At 36.0% G+C, this 19,801-nt stretch overlaps 2 protein-coding genes across 3 annotated transcripts; both read right to left on the bottom strand.

Moving 5' to 3' along the window:
• Positions 1-1,286: 1,286 nt before the first annotated feature.
• On the bottom strand, positions 1,287-9,475 carry hkdc1 (hexokinase domain containing 1). Its single transcript, XM_016247813.1, has 15 exons — positions 9,272-9,475; positions 6,885-7,047; positions 6,581-6,729; positions 6,187-6,306; positions 5,906-6,001; positions 5,654-5,753; positions 5,334-5,517; positions 4,584-4,728; positions 3,931-4,050; positions 3,686-3,781; positions 3,325-3,424; positions 3,004-3,187; positions 2,438-2,593; positions 1,885-2,118; positions 1,287-1,794 (listed from the first exon to the last, which is right to left on the bottom strand). The coding sequence occupies exons 1-15, from the start codon at positions 9,332-9,334 to the stop codon at positions 1,644-1,646; spliced, it is 2,061 nt and encodes a 686-aa protein (XP_016103299.1). The 5' UTR covers positions 9,335-9,475; the 3' UTR covers positions 1,287-1,643.
• A 1,470-nt stretch (positions 9,476-10,945) lies between these two features.
• Positions 10,946-19,751, bottom strand: LOC107563062 (ATP-dependent RNA helicase SUPV3L1, mitochondrial-like). 2 transcript variants are annotated; one of them, XM_016247847.1, is made up of 15 exons: positions 19,303-19,751; positions 18,988-19,065; positions 18,683-18,790; positions 18,488-18,602; positions 17,720-17,888; positions 17,514-17,625; positions 17,168-17,245; positions 16,632-16,723; positions 16,248-16,428; positions 15,943-16,036; positions 15,034-15,253; positions 14,863-14,943; positions 14,599-14,775; positions 11,943-12,091; positions 10,946-11,800 (listed from the first exon to the last, which is right to left on the bottom strand). In XM_016247847.1, exons 1-15 carry the CDS (start codon positions 19,559-19,561, stop codon positions 11,428-11,430), a joined length of 2,286 nt encoding a protein of 761 aa, XP_016103333.1. In that variant the 5' UTR covers positions 19,562-19,751; the 3' UTR covers positions 10,946-11,427. The 2 variants fall into 2 exon arrangements, with proteins under 2 accessions (XP_016103333.1, XP_016103334.1); XM_016247848.1 differs by lacking the exons at positions 18,488-18,602; positions 18,683-18,790; positions 18,988-19,065; positions 19,303-19,751 and adding exons at positions 18,047-18,161; positions 18,242-18,344.
• Between the last annotated feature and the right edge of the window lie 50 nt (positions 19,752-19,801).

Below are 19,801 nucleotides of genomic sequence, written 5' to 3' on the forward strand. Positions count from 1 at the left end.
TATCAGCCTGTTCTCTAAACACAGCTATTTGAACAGACACGGGATGTAGGAAGTTTTAGTTACCTTATCACTTTCCATAACTGAAGGCAGTTGGTTTACTCTCTCTCTCTCTGTAGATATATATATATATATAAATTTGGATAGAGGATCTCAGCATCAGCTGAACTAGTTGGCTCCTTGAGATCAAGTCAGATTAAACACATGCTCTATTTTATTCACACTATTTTGTCCTTGTATCGAGTTAATGTACAGAGGTAAACAATATACCACAGGAAACAATTACTGCAAGCAGAGAGATGTCTGTTTCTTGGTATACTTAATTTAGCAGAGTTATCTAACTTGGCTAACCTTAGCTAAGTGTATAAGTGAACGTGTCTGCATGCATGCTAGAGCAGACTCATGTTCAGTGACGTGCTGATGAGCATGGCTACTAGCTTCAGCTACTGTTGTTTAACAGTGAAGCTAGTTAGCATTTGCGGGAAGGATTATGATGAGTAAACTTTTCCCTTCCTGCTCCATGAGGATTTGTGATCAGGAGCTGGCCTGGTTTAACTGCTTTGTTAAATCCTTTAGAAGCTTAAATTAGTGAACACAAAAGGGAAATCTAATGGATCTATTAAATCACCATTTGAAAAGTGTCCAAAGATATTTTAAATACAAATACATATTGTACTACGTTTTGAAGAATATACAGTACCATTTGGTTTGGGGTTGGTAAGATTTTTTTTGAAGTTTTTGAAAAAGTCTCCTATGCAAGACTGCTTTATTTATTTATTTGATCAAAAAATACAGTTAAAACAGTGATGTTGTGAAATACTAGTACAATTTAAAATGATTGTTTTATGTTTTATTATATTCTAAAATGTAATTTATTCATGTGATGGCAAAGATGATATTTCAGCATCATTACTCGAGTCTTCAGTGCCACAGGATCTTTCAGAAATCATTCTAATATGCTGATTTGCTGCTCAAGAAACATTTCTTATTATCAATGTTGAAAACAGTTGTTCTACTTAATATTTTTGTGGAAACCATGATACTTTTTTCAGGATTACTTTTTTTGGTGAACTATTCCTTAAAAAAACAATTCAATTTAAAATAAAATCTTAAGTCATTTTTCATAATCCTGAAAAAAACTTTGAATTTGGCTCTAATCTGCAGCAGTTCCTGATTTAATATGGCTGTTTGGTCTCTAAGCTTCTCAGACACCATCATAGAGCACTAGAGCAACATACTGGCATGACATTCCACTGCACACAGCCACTGCCCCCTTTAGTTTAGCCCTCTGTGAGCCTTTCATTCTGACTGCCCATGCAAACCGTTCACTGAGTCGGTACAAAAATACAACGAGAAAAAAGCCCTTCAAAGTGGCAATGTACAGTGAGAGTGAAACGATGCTGAACATGATGAACATCAATGCAGTCTTTATTTCACTAATTAATACATTCAAAATAAAATAATAAAAAGTAATAAATGAACACTTTTCTGCCAATGTACCTGATTTTGTATGCAAAAAAAAAAAAAAAGATATGCAAGCTGTAAAATAAGCAAGAATTTGTGAGTGTTGTCATTTGATAAATCTATATGATTACTTATAGAAACCTGAACTCTTAAAACAACATATCAGCCCTCAAAGAAACCATCTAGTGAGGTTCTTGTTTCTCTATATGATGCTGTTGTGCTACAGCTGTGATCAGGGCCGCTCCTTTCCCACTGCCATCCTCTGATAGGATGAAATCCACCTTACAATTGGGCGCAAGCTCTCTGACAGTGTCCTTTAAGATTGTGGAGAAGCTGTCAAGAAAAGCGACATGTCAAGTTTAGGATATGACTCCAACACTGATCAAATGAAAATGTAAAGTTGTTGCACTAATCTTTACTTACTGTGGATGTAACTTGTAAAGGGTGCCGTCCACTCCCACAGTAATCTCCAGATTGTCCAGACCACGGTTCTCTCTGATTTTGTCTACAACAGCAGCCATTCCTGCTCCACAGATCTGAGCTGCTCGATGGGAAACAGCTCCACACACTTCCTTCACAATAATACTGTCGTCACATGTGCTGTCCAAGCCCAGACTCTGCAGAATAGACCTCACTTGCAGTAGTGCCAAACGGTCACTGGGTAAATGGAAGCAAAAGCATGAGTCAGAATAAATACATAATGTTGTATTTATTCACTTAGAATTTAGAAGTAAATAAATTTAAATGACTTTAAGAGATAAATGACTATTATAAAAGGTGCACTCCATTTTTTTCTCTCATTTAAAAACCTAATACTATACTAATTTATGATCCTCATATACTGTACATGAGGCTCATAAATAGCTAAAGGTGCCCAGTAGCTAAAGGTAAAAGCTACACAGTAGGCTGAACAATATCAGCATGATTAAAGTATTTGCCAAAATATTTAGGGACACATCCTGAGAGGCTACTGTACCTCTCAATCTGAGAGAGGAACTTGGTCTCAAAGATGCCTTTGGTCTTCAGTCTCTCTGTGATGCGACCACGAAACAGAAGACCATGCTTTGTGAGATCAATGAGGATTTGCCTTACAATCTCTCCCAAATACATTCCACTGGTCATCTTTTCGAACCTGGAAATGAGAGGATAACACATCAGCTTATATCTGGAAAACCTGAGACTTTGTATATACTTTAAAAAATTTCAATGGATAATAGTAGTAGTAGATTATTTGTATTTTAAGTACAATTATTTAATTATTATTTCATATAAATAAATATATAATTAAATTATAATCTTCCCAATAATGGCAAAGAAAGTAATTAATTACCATTTAAATACCACTTATTTTTGCTTTTTGCCCATAAAAGGCTATGTGCATTGCAACAGGTTGCTAACACTGTTTTCATGCTTCCTGCATGAATTCCTGATAGTATACTGCCTCCATGTGGACTAATGCAGAAAACTTGGATTGCACTTGTCTTGCACAACTGTTTAGAATAACCATTTGAAAATAACAATGTCTAAAATGGTCATCTTTACCTTTGTTTTCCTGGATTGAGTGAGCCTCCATCCACTTCTCTGTCATATCTGGTCCGGATGTCCTCGATATTATCATTTTCCCCAAATCCTCCCCATTCAGTGTTCACGCACATCTGGCCTTCATCACCCTCCACAAACTCAATATTCTTCATCTCCTCCATGTAACACACATTGCTTCCCGTTCCTGTGGATTTAAGAATCATAGAGTTGTTGACATGTCGCATACTATAATCTTTGTGTGTGTTGGTTTATAATCAGCAGTGAGGTTGTCAGTTAGCATACAGCCTCACTGAATCACCACCGAAATACATTAATGCATACCAGCAATAAGACCAATCTGACATTTAGGGTCCTCATATGCACATGTCATCATTGTGCCAACTGTGTCATTCACTATAGCAACGATATCAAGGTCAAATTCCTGAAAGAACAAATTAAATCATGATCACACCAATACAAACATCAGTAGCACAAAAAAACATAAAACACAACAATCTCATTCAAATTAGAGGATTATAAACTACATTATACTTATTTATGAAAAAATATAAGCATTTGATCAAGTCTGAATATTCTGATAATGTGACAATGGATCATTAACATTAATGATGATAATAGTGCTTCTTTGTAAGTGGATGAGTGTGTCATGTGCAAAATCAACTTGATGTTTGCTTCCCCTCACATTTCGTCTTTTGATGGCCTCTCTCAGCATATCCACAACATCATACCCCTCGCATTCTGTTGCTTTGAAGCCTTTCGTCCAGCAGACCAGATCTCCCTAAACAAGTGGATGGCAAGGATGATCAATTGAGAGTAGCATTTGTCTGTGTGCTTTAACGTTTTGTTTTAAGGTGTTATAGCCTTGTTATGAGAATTATATTGACAGCTGAAGTGACCTCTGATATCCCAAGGTAGATCCTTGTTTACCTTATCAATACCTGTCTGACTGCATGGGAAAGAGAAGGTGAAGCCAAGAGGCAAACGAGTGTTCTTCATCCCCATATAGTCCAAGAAATCCGAGATGCACTGAACTATGTGGTCAAACAACTGAAATAATAATAAAAAAAATAAACTACTTTTCAAAACAAACATGAAAAAAATAGCTTAACATTTCTTGTGAATGTTGTACTGATACATTTCTGACTTTATACAGTATAATGATGGTAAACATGTTATACTAATGTAGGGCTGTGCAAAAAATCGAATGCGATTTTCATGCTCATCTCGTCAGTAAAGCCGGTTCTGTGATTAGTAGTAAATCTCCAGCACGTGCTTTCAGATGGAGCTGGATTTACTACACAGAGCCGTAGATCACTGACAAGCTACGCAATATTGTGTTCATAATCGGCGATGAATCGCCTGTGATTTTGAATGCGATTTTGTGTAGCTTGTCAGTGAACTGCGGCTCTGTGTAGTAAATGCCGCTCCATCTGAAAGCACGTGCTGGAGTTTACTACTAATCACAGAACCGGCTTTACTGACGAGATGAGCATGACAATCGCATTCGATTTTTTGCACAGCCCTATACTAATGTATTCATTTGGACTAAAATACTTGTTTATTTATTGATAGTGTTTCACCTCCTCTCCTGTGCCTTGCATGATCTCCAGTGGAATGGCATAAATCTTGTTGTACATCCTGACTGAATTTCGCATACCAGTACGAATCTTAACCACCAACACACGGAAATTGGTTCCACCAAGATCCAGAGCAAGGTACTTTCCTCTTTCTGTGAAAGTAACATTCAGTGACATAAAATGTATGTTAATAAGTCAATTATCATAACGCTCAGACTTCACATCTATTCTGATCCCACTGAATATACAAATGAAATCAAAATAATGAAATAAATATATAGTCTGCAGCATCTCCTCATCCCTAAATAGGACAAGTGGTTTGGAGAATGGATATTAAAAAAACTTTGCGAAAAAAATTTAGTTAAATGCACACATTTTGGGAATAATCTTAAATCAGATGTGCCCAAACCATTTACTATGATGGGCCAAAAATAAAACTTGATTGAGGGTCAAATGATTGAAAACTTGATTGTGGGAATAAAGTAAACGATGCATTATATCCAAATATTATATTTAAATTCATTTTATAAAATCAAATTCCTTTATATTATTTACACTTCAATGCAAAAAAGAAAAAGCAAAACGATTAATTATAAATGAATATGCTTCAATGGCACCTTTTTTCCTGCTTTTGTAATATGTCATGACGGGCCAAATCAGAGGTCATTACGAGCCAACTTTGGCCCACAGGCCCTGGTTTGGGCATCTCTGTGTTAAAGCAATCTGATGACTTGCCTATTAATAAGCACTTACAGCTGTTTTCCTGAATTCATTGAGGCGGCATCAATTTCACGGTCAAAGCTTGTGATGAAATCATCAAGCACACCATCATCTCCAAAGGCCCCCCATTCAGTATTAATACACATCCTGCCTTCGTCTCCTTCCACCAGATCAACGTGTCGCATTTCCTCCATGTAACACGCATTAGTGCCTGTACCTGAAGAAACAGATAGTGGCAAAAAATGAAATATTTACATTTCCCTTACCTTTGATTCTTATGAGTCTTAGAGGTCTTCTTTTAAAGTTCTATCATTTGAAATCTTTTGAGAGAAAAGTGTCCAGTGAGGCCTTACCTATAATAACCCCCACCTCACAGTTCTGGTCATCATATCCGCAGGTCATCATGGCCCCTACTGTGTCATTGACCATAGCTAGGACATCCACGTCAACATCCTTCACACACAACAGAAAATCTCACTTGAAAAACAAGAACATGAATCAGCAATACCAGCTGACTATTGCTATGACTTCTACTAGCACCAGCTGGATTCTACTTTCCCATTTTATTCATTGTAAATGATGAACGAAGAAAATGGTAGCCATACCCCAACTTTTTGAATGGCTTTCCGTAATAACTGCACCACATTTTTCCCTTGAACACCTCTAGCCTTGAAATTCTTTGACCATGACAGCAAGACACCCTGTGTCAACACAAACACAATGTGTCAGTGAGATCCACTGATATGGATGTCTCTTCTTTCATTTCACTGGTGTACTGATAAGAAAATCCACTTTAAACAATATCTAAATGACTTGAGCACCTTGATTGAATTAAATCAGGAGTTAAAAATAAATTTTACATAAACATGTCGGAGTTCAACTGTACCTCATCTATTTTGGATTGCGCACATGGGAAAGAGTAGGTGAAGCCAAGAGGTTTTCTTGTGTGATTAATGTGGTGTTTCTGAAGAAAAGACTTCAAAGATTCTGCCACATGCTCAAAAAGCTGCAAGAGAAACAATAATTTAATGAAAACATTATCAATTAGAATAATCTGCTGCTTATTCATGTTATTCTTTACAGTGATTTAGACCCTAAGGTTAGCTGACCTTGTTTATTGAACACGAGCAATGCATGAATAAATACGTAATTGCTATAAATGCATTGGTATAATTATGAGAACTAACAAAGTTTATTCGATCTTTTCTTATTAACATCATAATCACAATACACTGAAAAAAGTTTGTAATCCGCAATGGATTACTTTTGGCGATGATCACCTCAGTTCCGTTGCCATTAAGGATCTCTTCAGGGATGGGAAAGGTTTCACTCTCCATCTGGACTTTCCCCTTCCCATCTTCTGAAACCTTCACCTGTAGTACCTTAAATTTGGAACCCCCCAGATCCAGTGCCAGAAACTCACCCTTCTCTGCAGGAGAAACATATGAAAGAGAACATATGTAAAGCCCTCATAAACCTCAACAGACTTTAATGATTTAATATTACTCTAATGCAGTGGTTCTGCTTTTTTCTGGTGCATGTGAAAAGAGTTACAGTAGTAACCATGTATATGTCAGTGTATACCTGAGCCATCAGGTGTTGAATAAACGTGGGTCGGGAGCATCTTCACTGCAGCTGTAGCATTGCTCTCGTTTGACAGTCCTTTCTCCATCTCCCGCCGAAACCGGGCTGATATGTCCATCAGCTGATCATCTGATAAGCGCATTGCGTACAGATACCGGTCTACCTGTTGAGAAACACAATTATTTCAAACACTACAAGTTTTGTCCACTCTTCTGATGCCTGGCTTCGTTTCCTTTACACTTTTTTATTTTATACAAAATACTTATATACTGTTATACTGAATAAAAATAAAACAAATTGATAAACAGATAAAATACTGACAAATAATATTAAGAATGATAAAATGTAATTCAACATGTTGAGGGAATGACAACATGAAAATGGCCAAGCAAAAAATATTACTAATACTATCAGTGACTCATGCAATGAAAGATAATGTAGGTGTGTTTCTGGAGATAAAAATGATACTGTTGTAAAATGACACAGTCTCAACTATCAGTGAAAACGTGGAGATTCATTTGGCTTACACTTGAACACTCAAGATTAGTTTTGCAGACAAATTTAAACTGTCAATGGGGTTCTTTATGAAACTTAACTTTTATTTATATATTTTTATAAGTGCTGTCAAATGATTAATCGCGATTAATCGCATCCAAAATAAGTATGTGTACTGTGTTTATTTAATATGTATATATACATACACACACATACAGTGTATATTTTGAAAATATTTACATGTATATATACTTATAGAATTATATTTTATATTATATATAAATATAATTAATATATAAACATATATTTTTCTTAAATATATACATGCATGTGTTTGTATTTATATATACATAATAAATATACACCGTACACATACATACAGTATCTCACAGAAGTGAGTACACCCCTCACATTTTTGTAAATATTTTATTATATCTTTTCATGTGACAACACTGAAGAAATGACACTTTGCTACAATGTAAAGTAGTGAGTGTGCAGCTTGTATAAAAGTGTAAATTTGCTGTCCCCTCAAAATAACTCAACACACAGCCATTATTGTCCAAACTGCTGGCCACAAAAGTGAGTACACCCCTAAATGAAAATGTCCAAATTGGGCCCAAATTGTCAATATTTTGTGTAGCCACCATTATTTTCCAGCACTGCCTTAACCCTCTTGGGCATGGGGTTCACCAGAGCTTCACAGGTTGCCACTGGAGTCCTCTTCCACTCCTCCATGACGACATCATGGAGCTGGTGGATGTTAGAGACCTAGAGATGCTCAATAGGGTTTAGGTCTGGAGACATGCTTGGCCAATCCATCACCTTTACCCTCAGCTTCTTTAGCAAGGCAGTGGTCGTCTTGGAGGTGTGTTTGGGGTCGTTATCATTTTAGAATACTGCCCTGCAGCGGTTTAGACATTAATGGCTGTGTGTTGAGTTATTTTGAGGGGACAGCAAATTTACAGTTATACAAGCTGCACACTCACTACTTTACATTGTAGCAAAGTGTCATTTCTTCAGTGTTGTCACATGAAAAGATATAATAAAATATTGACAAAAATGTGAGGGGTGTTCTCACTTCTGTGAGATACTGTATATTATGTAAACAAAAACGTTTATTTTGGATGTGATTAATCATTTGACAGCACTATTTTTTATATATTTATTGGACATGCATTAACAGATAAAGGAAAAGCAGTGGAACAAGTATCCAGCATACACAGGTACTCCTTCAATACTGTTTTAAAAGAATCCCATCCATCCATTTGTGTTATTGTATCACTTTGATGACTTTACTATTATTATAAAATGTGGAAAACATTAATAATAAAGAGTGTGTAGCTGTGTCTTTAACTGATAAAGTATAACAGATAACTTCATAGTAAACTACTGAAAGTGAAAGATTAAATAGTTTTAAAAAAAGTAAAAAAGATAAATCTACAACAAAATAGTCATTGTTTTAATTTTGGCTCAAAAAGGTGTGAACTTTCATGGAAATGAAAATCATTTCAATAAATGCAAATGGGTAGGTCAAGGTCCTCTCTCTCCTCATGCAGTCAGTTATCTGCCTACAGAAAGCATGTGTGAGAAGAGTTAATGATTCCACAGGCTGCAGTGAAATCACATTCATCATGGACAACAGGCTACATCTGACAATACACTGATAACAGAGTTAAACTCTTACTGTCAGCATAGAAAATCACAAAACAGCCACAAAAAAAAAAAAAAAAAAATTCAGACACCTCAAAAAGAGACGTAAATTTAAAAAAAAACATACTTTATCAATGAATATAGGGCATAATTTTGTAAAAACAATCATTATAATTATCTTCTGATGGAAAGTTTGTCTAAAAAGATATTTTAACAAGTCGAGAGGTTTCATAAGCAATTACCTTCTTGATCTGATCCTCCTGAAGCTTTGAGAAGTAAAAGGACAGCAAATGGACCGCAAACATCTTGACTTCCTGACGCAAGTGTCGACCTCAGATAAAATGTGATTTACTTATTGAAAGACAAAATGAGTCATCAGGTTTAAGTGTCCCCCTCAATCCTCAGGAGTGATTCTAGTATGACTGAAAGTTTTCTTCTGAGCTTGTATTTCCCTATGCGAGAGTTCAGCACTTGGTTTTCCCTCCCCTTTCACGGCTAAATAATTAATGGCTACGCCCAGAGGCGGTCAGTAACTAAATACATTTACTTGAGTATTGTACTTAAGTACACTTTTTGAGTATCTGTACCTTACTTGAGTATTATTTTTTCTGGGAACTTATGACTTTAACTTCACTACATTTGAAAGACAAATATTGTACTTTTCACTCCACTACATTTCTATCAAGGTCCTCGAAGTAGAAAGTCGTTACTATGTAGCAGCTTTGAAAGTCAGTGGGGGATTTTTTTCTTCTCTAAAATGTGACTTTCTTTTTTTCAGACAGTTTATCAGTAATCACTCTTGTAGGGCTACATGAAGAGATTTCCCAACATTTTTTGAACACTGACCAGTTGCAGATGTGAGCCTCTCCGGCCTCTCTGCTCTCCAGCCTCACCTAGCAATGTGATTAGCTTCGCTCCAAACCGCAGGAGCACCTTAAAACAAGCATGAGTGAAACAATAGTTCAAAAAGAGCCCTTCCTGTTCAGTATGTAAACATCCTTAGTGAGAAAGTGAGAGAAACATGCTAAATGCAGAACAGCCTTATCTACGTTCACCAGGACAGAGCTGACAAGATCAATGAGAAGGTATTTCTGCACAGACAATGTCAGGCCTTCGCTCCTCTAGGTTTGTAACTGTAAGGTATTAAATGTAACATAAATGTGCTGTTGTAGCAACAAGTTCACAAAGAGTTTTATGGGCTAAATCCAAGGAAAATGTTCAAGGATTAAGATGTTTCTCAGGCTAATCTGGTTACCATAGTAATGGGCAGAGATTAACAGGGGCCTTCTGCAAACACAGAGCAGGTTGGTCTACCAAACATTTTTAACACTTCACTTTTTTGCTGAATTATTCATCCCGAAAAAAATGACCCAGCGTCATGATACATGCTATTAGCTGTTCCATTTTAGTTGACAGTTGCAATGGTGTAAATAAATCAATGTGTCGACAAAAACTGTCCAGATCATTTTCACAAATAGGGTACAAACAGGTGTCCCATTACTTGAAATAATAATAAATTAATAGTATAGTAGTAGTTAAAATAAATAAAAGTCACAAATTGCACTCGTTGGAAAGAGGACTATTACTTTACATAACTAACATAGCATGAAAGCTCGTATTAAACAGGTCAAGAGTTGCACAAAAAAAAAAAAAAACTGAAAATGTAAAATAAAATATCATTGATTATACTTATTTTGACATCCTGAATTATTTTCTAAAGGTTAAGAAAATTTTTTGTGAAAATCTTTTGAAAAAGAAGAAAACATTTACTAGAAAGTAGTATTAAAGTTAACCTGTAACATACGACAAGTTCTGATTTGCATCGATTTTTTTAAACTGACCCTTACACTGCCCTCAACTGTACAAGGCTGTTGCGGTAAGGTGAACAATGACGAAATCAATCCACATATCAGCTGTAGTATTTCATTGGTCGAGTAGAGTTCCTAAAATAACATCAGACTGGATAACCATGCTAAAAATAAAAGAGGGTAAATACAAATCATTGGTTTTCAAAAAAAGGTTCAATGGACTGACTGACAAGAACTGTAGGTCCTGTGCAGCCTTGGTTTTTTTGGTCATGGGAACCTTTCAGCGTTTTTGATTCTGGTTATTATCTTGTAGAAGAAACAGCATTTTTCTATTTTTAGGCAATGGAGAGCCATTAAAAATATCAATATAATTTTATTGTCACATCTAAAAGGGGCTGTTACATGCCTCTTTTTGACACTCTGTTTTACATTTCTATGAAAACTGTGATGTTTTATAGCAAGATAGATGTCAAGTGCTCCAGAAAAATGGTGAGGCAACCATTACATCCAGTTCAGAACATCAGCAGTACGGCCATACTGTTCTCTTGATCCTCTAAAAGTACAGAAAAGTCCATGTTACACGTTAATGTTCACTTTTTCTTCCCTTTATTTGCTGAATTAGAGTCGTCTCCATGTTGGCTCTGCTCTCTGACCCATTCTCTCTGCAGCTGCTGTAACAGTTCTTTTGTCAGTAGTCCATCCCGCACCAACCTGGAGCTCAGTGAAGAGTCCGTTGCCCTGGGATTTTTTCTTTGATTCTTTGTCCCTCGTCCCCTCCTCGGTGGTGGTGTGTCTAAAACAGCAAGTCCAATGGAGGCAGTGTTTTCTGCAGAGGCGCGTTGATCCTCTGTGGCACGGATGAGCCGAGTGATGTTACGCACACCAACCTGGATGATTCCGTCCAGTTCCTTTTGAATATCACGGATGAGATTAGCATCAGGGAACATGTCCATGAAGCGATAGCTGCGAGAGGGAAGCAGTCCAAGAGGTTAATCATGGGAAATTAGATTATTTTTTACTTATTGATCTCTGATTTAAAGCCACAATTTAAATAAATAGTTACAGATGATTTGTGTTCAACTTTAGGATAAAAAAAGATATATACCTGAGCCAAAGGTAAAGATCTAGCACATCATGGACAGCCTCGAGGTGAACCAGGTCCTTGATGTTTTTGGGAGGCACCAGAGGCCAATTCACATGTTGACACACCCAGTTGAATGTCAGAGGCTCATCTCTGCTGAACTGTCTGGCAAACTATAGAGGACAGATTTTTTTACAGAATTTATTAGCCAGGTCAATGTTAATTTATAAATATACTATTATACAATTACTACTATATAGTGTTACTATTCTTAACTAAAACTAAACATTTGAAAAATCATTTACAGTAATTTAATTAAAAGATGAAATACAATATTACATGAAAACATTAGAAATCTTGCCTTGGCAACTAACTAATAATAAAATATTTCACTAACTGAAATAAACTTAAAGATTTTTGAAAATTACCTTTCATGCAGTGTGTAGCACAGCTCTAAGTGAATGAAAACATCCTGCAAAGTTTTAAATCTAAAAGTGCACCGTGTATAAAGTTATTGTCTTTCAAAAGAAAGAGTCGACTCCGAGTCATGAAAACGAGTCGTTTTTAAAACGAATCTTAAGCGGTTTCAAGTTGACGTCAACATGAAACATTAGCATATTTATGCCCGCCCACTTGTTGCCCGCGCAGACCCAGGAAAACTTGAACCTCCCCTCCCCTCAAACACCGTAGCGGATTCCTTTGGAGAAGACACTGTGCTCTGCACTTTGAGGGTATGTCGAAAAACTCCCAACTCATTTTCTCCTCCAACTTTAAAATCATCCTACATCAGGCCTGTCATGATAACAACTTTTTGTTGTGCGATATATTGCCCCAGAAATCATTGCGATAAGCGATATTATTGTCATTTTAAAGACCATGTTATGCCACTGAATATATAATCATAATGTAACAGCATAATAATTCAAGAAGGCCTACACACTTCCAAATGACAACAAACTTTTAATTTTTAAGAATATTTAGATCATGGAAATTAAGTATCAAAATATTAGATACCTTAAAAAACCTGAATAAATAGTAAATAAACATTTTCTAACAAAAAGTGCAAAGTAACAAGTAGAAAAAAAGAAAAATGCACAAAGAACTTGTACGGAGATTTTTCCCGGACCTTCTTTTCTCTGTAAATTAAGGGTGCACACTATTGCTGAAAAACACAATCAATACTTAGCAGTCAGATGTCTGTATGTACAAAGGCACAAATCCCTAAACAAGACCACATCTGCACATGAAACTTTTTTTATAAAAGCATTTTTTAAATTTGAACTAGCACCTCATGACGACACCACGTTATGTACGAGAAGACACAGGCGCAAGTGGCGTGTACAAAACATGGCGACATTATTTTTTAAGTAAATATAATGGACGATATATTGCGTCACCAAAAATGATTGAGGTCATGTACATATATTGCGCGATAAGTCGATATATTGATCATTGCGACAGGCCTATCCTACATCGCTGCAGAAGCACCGACCCAGTGTTTATAAAGTAAATGCGCAAGGAGGGTCAAACACCTTTTTCAAAACAAAAGGTAACTTTAACTTATGTTAACAAATAGAACCTTATTATAAAGTGTTATTTTATTAAAAACACCTTATTAAATCATCTTCATTTTGACACACTTTAACAAATACAAATATACCATTACAAGAAAATTATATTTAAAATGGCTGTTTCTACTAAAACAACTGGTATTTTTTTCTGTGCAACAGCAGCCATGTTAGTGACAGGGTTCGGTCCGTGTACCTTCAGGTCATTTGATTTTCTACTTAAAAAGAAATAATGAGAAATTATTTTTGTTTCGTTTAAGAAACAGAAGAACAAAAATTAAGCTATATTTTTTTGAGGTTTTTCATAAATAGGCTTAGAATAAAATGAGTAGGCTAAAATCAGCAACCGCGAGTATCACATTTTATTCCATATCATTTTAGATCACATACAGTAAAACTCAAATGCCGTTTTACTGGTTATGAATAAAGTCATTTCAGTCAATAACATGCAGCAGCCATGAAAATATCGATCTTTTACCTTGTAAGGGCCGCTAGCAGCCTACACGACAAAGCCGCAGGATTCTCGTGAATAAGCTCGGCTCGCCTGCCCCAACTCTCCTATTGAAAATTGCGGTTGGCGCATATACGGTGCAGCACAGAGGATGGGGGGGGGATGAAAGGGGCATTTCAGCACTGCCCACACATTCGATAAACTAATATTAAAGCATAATCAAATTTTTTACCCATGAACAAAACTGAAAAATCAGCAGTTTCAAATTTTTCTTTATTTCTTTTTAAGTAGAGAACCAAATGACCAGAAGGTACACAGACCGGGAAACCGCACAATTATTTTAATTATTATCCATAAATTTTCCAGTTGTTTTTGATTATTTTTTACAAATAATTTGATAAAACATCCAAATATAACTTTTTTATTCATTTCCATGTTGTTTCTAGGCCTGAAAAGTTTTCTGGAAATCCTGCAGTGATGATGTCTGCACAATTTTCACATACTATTTCCACTGCGTTATAAATAATTTCTTAACTTAACCAAATCAAATGACTAAATGTTCAAATTTTTCTATTAGTTCTCTGTAATTAAATTTTTTTTTTTGCTGTGAATTATAAAGGTTTTGAGCTAACATGTGGTTCGTTCAGATTATTACGCTTACCCTGAGAAAGGATGTGCAAACGAAGGCCTGTTTCTTGTTAATCGGGGCCGTGCAGAACACGTAGCGGGTACGCAGATTCAGAGGAATATGCTGAATCATATCCGCCAAGAATTTGAAGTCATCAATGTTGCAGACAAAGTAAAGTCCATCCACTTGTGCAAGACTCACAAATATATCCTGTATAAAGGAATAGAAAATAAAGGGAGTGTTTTAAATGTATATGATTAAAATAATTGTGTGATAATGCTGAATATTTAGACCTACAATAAGGTTTGAGAGAGTCGCTTGAGGAAGATGGTAGGCAAAAATCTCTATCTGCTCTGCTGTGGGGTGTAATCCTGCTGTCTGAGATCAGGAATGCATGAGAAATGAACAAATAAGAAAACCTTTTCCAAACAACATATTTACTTTTATAATAGATAAAATTATTCTTACCTCAATAGGATCAACAGGCTTCCCCAAGATCTCCTTTAAAACAGGCAAGTCGTCCCTTTGCATAGTAGTGACCTCACCCTCTTTAAACACAGAGCTGAAGCGTCCTGCTCGGCCAGCGATCTGCAGCGCCTGTGAGGTGGAAATAGTGTCCAGCTCCTTCTCCCCCTTCTCATTCACACTGGGTTTTACCAGAGAATTAAAGATGATTCTCCTAATACTCCTAAAGGAAACAAAGAACCAGTATTTGCTTTAAGATGCTGAAGAAATCAAACTCTGTTGCGCATAATATGCTGTGATTAGTGCAGTGACACAAAAGGCTAAACATAATGCAAAAGAAAATGAAAATATTTCCTTATAGGCAGAGCAGTCAAAAGTATACAATTAGTTCAATGTTTCTCAAACAGGGGGCATTGGGCCCACAAGGGGACCTCGGCAAACATCCAATGGGGCAACTTAAAAGTATTTAAAATAATAAATGATTATTAATACATTAAAATATCTCTAATCTAAATTAAAATGCTACAAAACAAATAAACAAACAAACAAAGAAGATATAAACTGAAATCTTAATTCTTTTTATTTTCTCTCAGTATTTTTCTTGAAAACCTTGAAACTTCTGGAATCACAAAATGAATTGGTGTTAATTTAATACATTAATACTTCAGTTTCCTGTATTTTTTCATGTTTATTGAACTCTGCAATATTAACAGGATAAAATACTATATCTCTGTCTATGTGGAGGGCCTTTGACTCAAAACGTTTGAGAAACATTGATTTAATTCTCAGGATCAAAAACAAAGTGGGAAACTGTCATGAAAAACAGGGGGATAACTTCATTTTTTTGTAAGGTTTTAAGTGTCAAATTGTAAAACAGGGTTACTGGTTTTGTCATTTTAAGACGTTACTCACAGGTTCAAACCCATTCCAATTGCATCTGTGGCAACAAGGATTTTGCACGGGTCGTCTGGATCATTAAACTTTTTTGCTTGAGCCAACTTGGTGCCTGTTGATCAATCAAAATTTTTGTTTAGTTTCCAGATAAAATTTAAAACCAAATTATTTTGATGTAATGACAGGAAAGCAATGTGATATTAACACAACAAGTTCAAAAAACTAGAACCAGATCATAAATATACCAATATACCATATCATAAATTTACCTCACATGATTTCTCTTATGACACATTTGAACAAACTGACTCAAGGACTCTTACCAGGGGGCAGGCTGCCATAAATGACAGCACACTCCAGGCCCCGAACTTCTATCTGTCGGCTGATTGAGTAGATGTCATTTTTGCTGAAGCACACGATGCAGTCGCCAGGCTTCAGGTTATCTAATGATTCCACTGCATGATTTGAGACTGAAAAAGGGGTCAGCCTCTTATAATTATGTACCTTAAAGATGAAAAAAAAAACATTTATGTCAAAGCACACTAATGGCTTCAGTATCTCACACCATTAGGCAAACAATGAATATTTTTATCTTCAAGACAAATGAACAAACAGTAAGCATCAACATAATTTAAAAAAAGCAAAGGCTAAATAAATATTAATGTGCATTCACTTTGTAATAATCAATAAGGCCTGCTGAGACTCACCTCAACCTCTTCACCAGTGGTGTACATGAGTTCAGTGACAAAGTCAACTGCTGCAGCTTCTCCACACACATGGATCTCCTCAGCACACAAACCTATTCAAAAAGAGTAACTTCATATTTGCATCTATATATATATCTTTAACATAATTCATTTATTATATTTATATGAAATCAAAATTGCCCAAACAAGAAAATAAAGTGATAAATAAGTGGGTCTACAAAAAAATCTGAGGCCGCTAATGAAAATGCTTCTAATTTGCATTCATTACTGATTCAATACATCATTACAAATAATTTTATCAATATAAAGATTCAGGTGAAAACAACAAAACATTTTCTTAGTCAGTTTCACAAATTTGCTTATTTGATTAATGACCGAGAAAATTATATATTTTTCTTTAGTTCCTAAAGCTTGTTTTTTCTTGTTGAAAAAAAAATAAATAAAAATCCCCAACGATTAATATGCTCCCAAATATTTGAACCCTACTGTATGTGTAAATAAATACTGTTTGTGGTGACTTCCAAACGCGAACCCACCTAGAAGAGCTCTCGTCCAAGCCCATCCTCTTGCAGGATCTTTGATCATTTGAATCTCATCAATGACAGCCACTTCACCTAAACAAAATGTTCACAAAAACACCTAATGTTTTAGTTATACAGTACCTTTCCATAAGCTCAAGGAAGCTTTACAGTCAATAAACGATTAAAGAACAGTCAAGTAAAAAAGAAAAAAAAGAATGATTTTTAATATTTACTTCTACTTCATTTCTCTTTGTACTTTTTAATTGGGCATTTTCATTAAATTGCTTAAGATTACTCTCAGCACTCAACATAAACTCAGGTATCGCCTATTGGTTCAAACGATCATGTTCTCTATACTCACATGGAGTTGTGACACTGCACATCTCTATGGTAGAGGCAATGTGGCCAGACAGTCTTCCTTCTGGATCAACAAATATTCTCTCTTCTCCTGTGACCAGATCACATGGCACTCCCTAATAGTAAACCATACATAGCGGCTCTAACATTCACAACTAATGTGTGATTACATAAAAAACAAAATAAGCTAGTCTGAGGAGGGAAACTCACTGCGTCATTACTCTTCTCATAGATTTCATGGGCCAGCAGCTTTAGCGGTCCACAGTAAACTCCAGACTTGGCTGCTAGGAATCTCTGGATGGCATGATAGGTCTTACCGCTGTTGGTGGGTCCTGCGTGAAAAACAATCTTTCTTTGAATAGCCCTGGCCTCTGGATACCTGTAACACACATTTATCACGTTCAAAAGATTGTACTGGTAAAAAAAAAAAAACTAACTGTAATGACTGATTCAGAGTATTGTGCATTACAACTTCAGTAAGTGCAGATGAGAAAGTATACATTATTGGATAAAATCTGTGGATGAAACTCTCAGTACCAGTTTGCTGGGACCCGCAAGTCACTGATCTTGCGTAAATCATCCATACAGTCCAACATAGGGAAAATCTGTTTGGCATGTCTCATAAAGTATGGGAAAATGTCATCTATGTGACCTGGAATGAGGAAAGGAACATGATAGTCTGGGTTTTCTTATGGATATCGACAGTTCAGTATATCTGATGTAAATACTCACCAGCTCCACAACAGATGTCACTAAGAATGATGTGAAAGTCAGCATTTAGTGAGTTCATTTCCAGCACATACTTCCTAAAACTGACAAATGCTTGATGAAAGAGACGAGCTGTTAAAGAACAAATACACAACGATTATAATACTAACTGTAATGACTGATTCAGAGTATTGTGCATTACAACTTCAGTAAGTGCAGATGAGAAAGTATACATTATTGGATAAAATCTGTGGATGAAACTCTCAGTACCAGTTTGCTGGGACCCGCAAGTCACTGATCTTGCGTAAATCATCCATACAGTCCAACATAGGGAAAATCTGTTTGGCATGTCTCATAAAGTATGGGAAAATGTCATCTATGTGACCTGGAATGAGGAAAGGAACATGATAGTCTGGGTTTTCTTATGGATATCGACAGTTCAGTATATCTGATGTAAATACTCACCAGCTCCACAACAGATGTCACTAAGAATGATGTGAAAGTCAGCATTTAGTGAGTTCATTTCCAGCACATACTTCCTAAAACTGACAAATGCTTGATGAAAGAGACGAGCTGTTAAAGAACAAATACACAACGATTACAAAAACGCTTTGTGACAAACAAAATACAGAAGTATTCCTGACATACTGCTCTGTGCATTGTTTTTAGATGGGCGTGTTGTTATAATAACACAAAGTGATGGGTGTGGTTGACAAATACAATGTTAATTATGTAAGATCATGTAGTAATAATTAATCCATGATTCTTACCGTCAAGCCCCTGGTCAGCAGCCAGTTTTTGCATCTCTTTCCTTTTGTAGAATCTATTCAGTACCTTGAGAAGTTCACCTGTTAAAACGGGTAAATACACAACGATCGGATGTATTTCTGATTATGGTTAACTGAATCGAGTATTGTAATTTTCATCTGCATGGTCAAAGATATAGTTTGGTTTCATATACATATGTTGAATGAGGTATATTAAAGATACATTCAGATGCAAATATGAATGTTCAGAACTTCAAGTGAGTCATCTATAAATCGATTATATACTATTAACACAACACTACTAAACACGGAGTTTACTTTTGTCCAGCGGTTGCGTCAACTCCTCGCCGACTGGCCCGTCCCCGCCTTCATCACTTTTGACGGTGAGCGGTACAAACAGGGATGTGTCCAGGGGTCTCGATGAACTGTTTGAATTTGAATGTCTACTTGATAATTTTTCAAATGTCCTTCTTGTTGGATGCAGTGTAGTGTTGTTTGCTACAGCAGCTGTGCTAGCACAGACCCGGTATCGGATGTGAGAGCGCGACAATAAGTAAACACAGCGATTTGCCGACATTTTTAGCTTCCGTTAATCCAGTGCAATTGGTCGAGCAGAATAATACAAATTGACAGTCGCGGTCGCACAATTTATATTATAAACATCATGTTAATTAACTCTGTTTAGCTACAGCAACAGTACCAGCCTCTATGATGACAAGTTCCTCTCAGTGACAACGTGCAGAAGGACCCAAGGATTTTTGGTACCCGAAGTAATGCCTGTTTTTTTTTATTTTTTCACTAATGATTCAAGTGTTAA

This window comes from Sinocyclocheilus grahami, unplaced genomic scaffold (assembly GCF_001515645.1).
Source record: "Sinocyclocheilus grahami isolate Dianchi unplaced genomic scaffold, SAMN03320097.WGS_v1.1 scaffold855.1, whole genome shotgun sequence".
NCBI classification, from domain to species: domain Eukaryota; kingdom Metazoa; phylum Chordata; class Actinopteri; order Cypriniformes; family Cyprinidae; genus Sinocyclocheilus; species Sinocyclocheilus grahami.

Excerpts from the sequence above, each read along its gene's own strand:
- hkdc1 (XM_016247813.1), bottom strand. The coding sequence starts at position 9,334 with ATGTTTGCGGTCCATTTGCTGTCCTTTTACTTCTCAAAGCTTCAGGAG. Across the intron at positions 6,002-6,186 it reads CGCAATCCAAAATAGATGAG|GGTGTCTTGCTGTCATGGTC; the intron begins GTACAGTTGAAC and ends GTGTTGACACAG. Across the intron at positions 4,051-4,583 it reads TGCAAGGCACAGGAGAGGAG|TTGTTTGACCACATAGTTCA; the intron begins GTGAAACACTAT and ends TTATTATTTCAG.
- LOC107563062 (XM_016247847.1), bottom strand. The coding sequence starts at position 19,561 with ATGTCGGCAAATCGCTGTGTTTACTTATTGTCGCGCTCTCACATCCGA. Across the intron at positions 16,037-16,247 it reads TTATGGCAGCCTGCCCCCTG|GCACCAAGTTGGCTCAAGCA; the intron begins GTAAGAGTCCTT and ends ATTGATCAACAG. Across the intron at positions 14,944-15,033 it reads AGCCTGTTGATCCTATTGAG|ACAGCAGGATTACACCCCAC; the intron begins GTAAGAATAATT and ends TCCTGATCTCAG.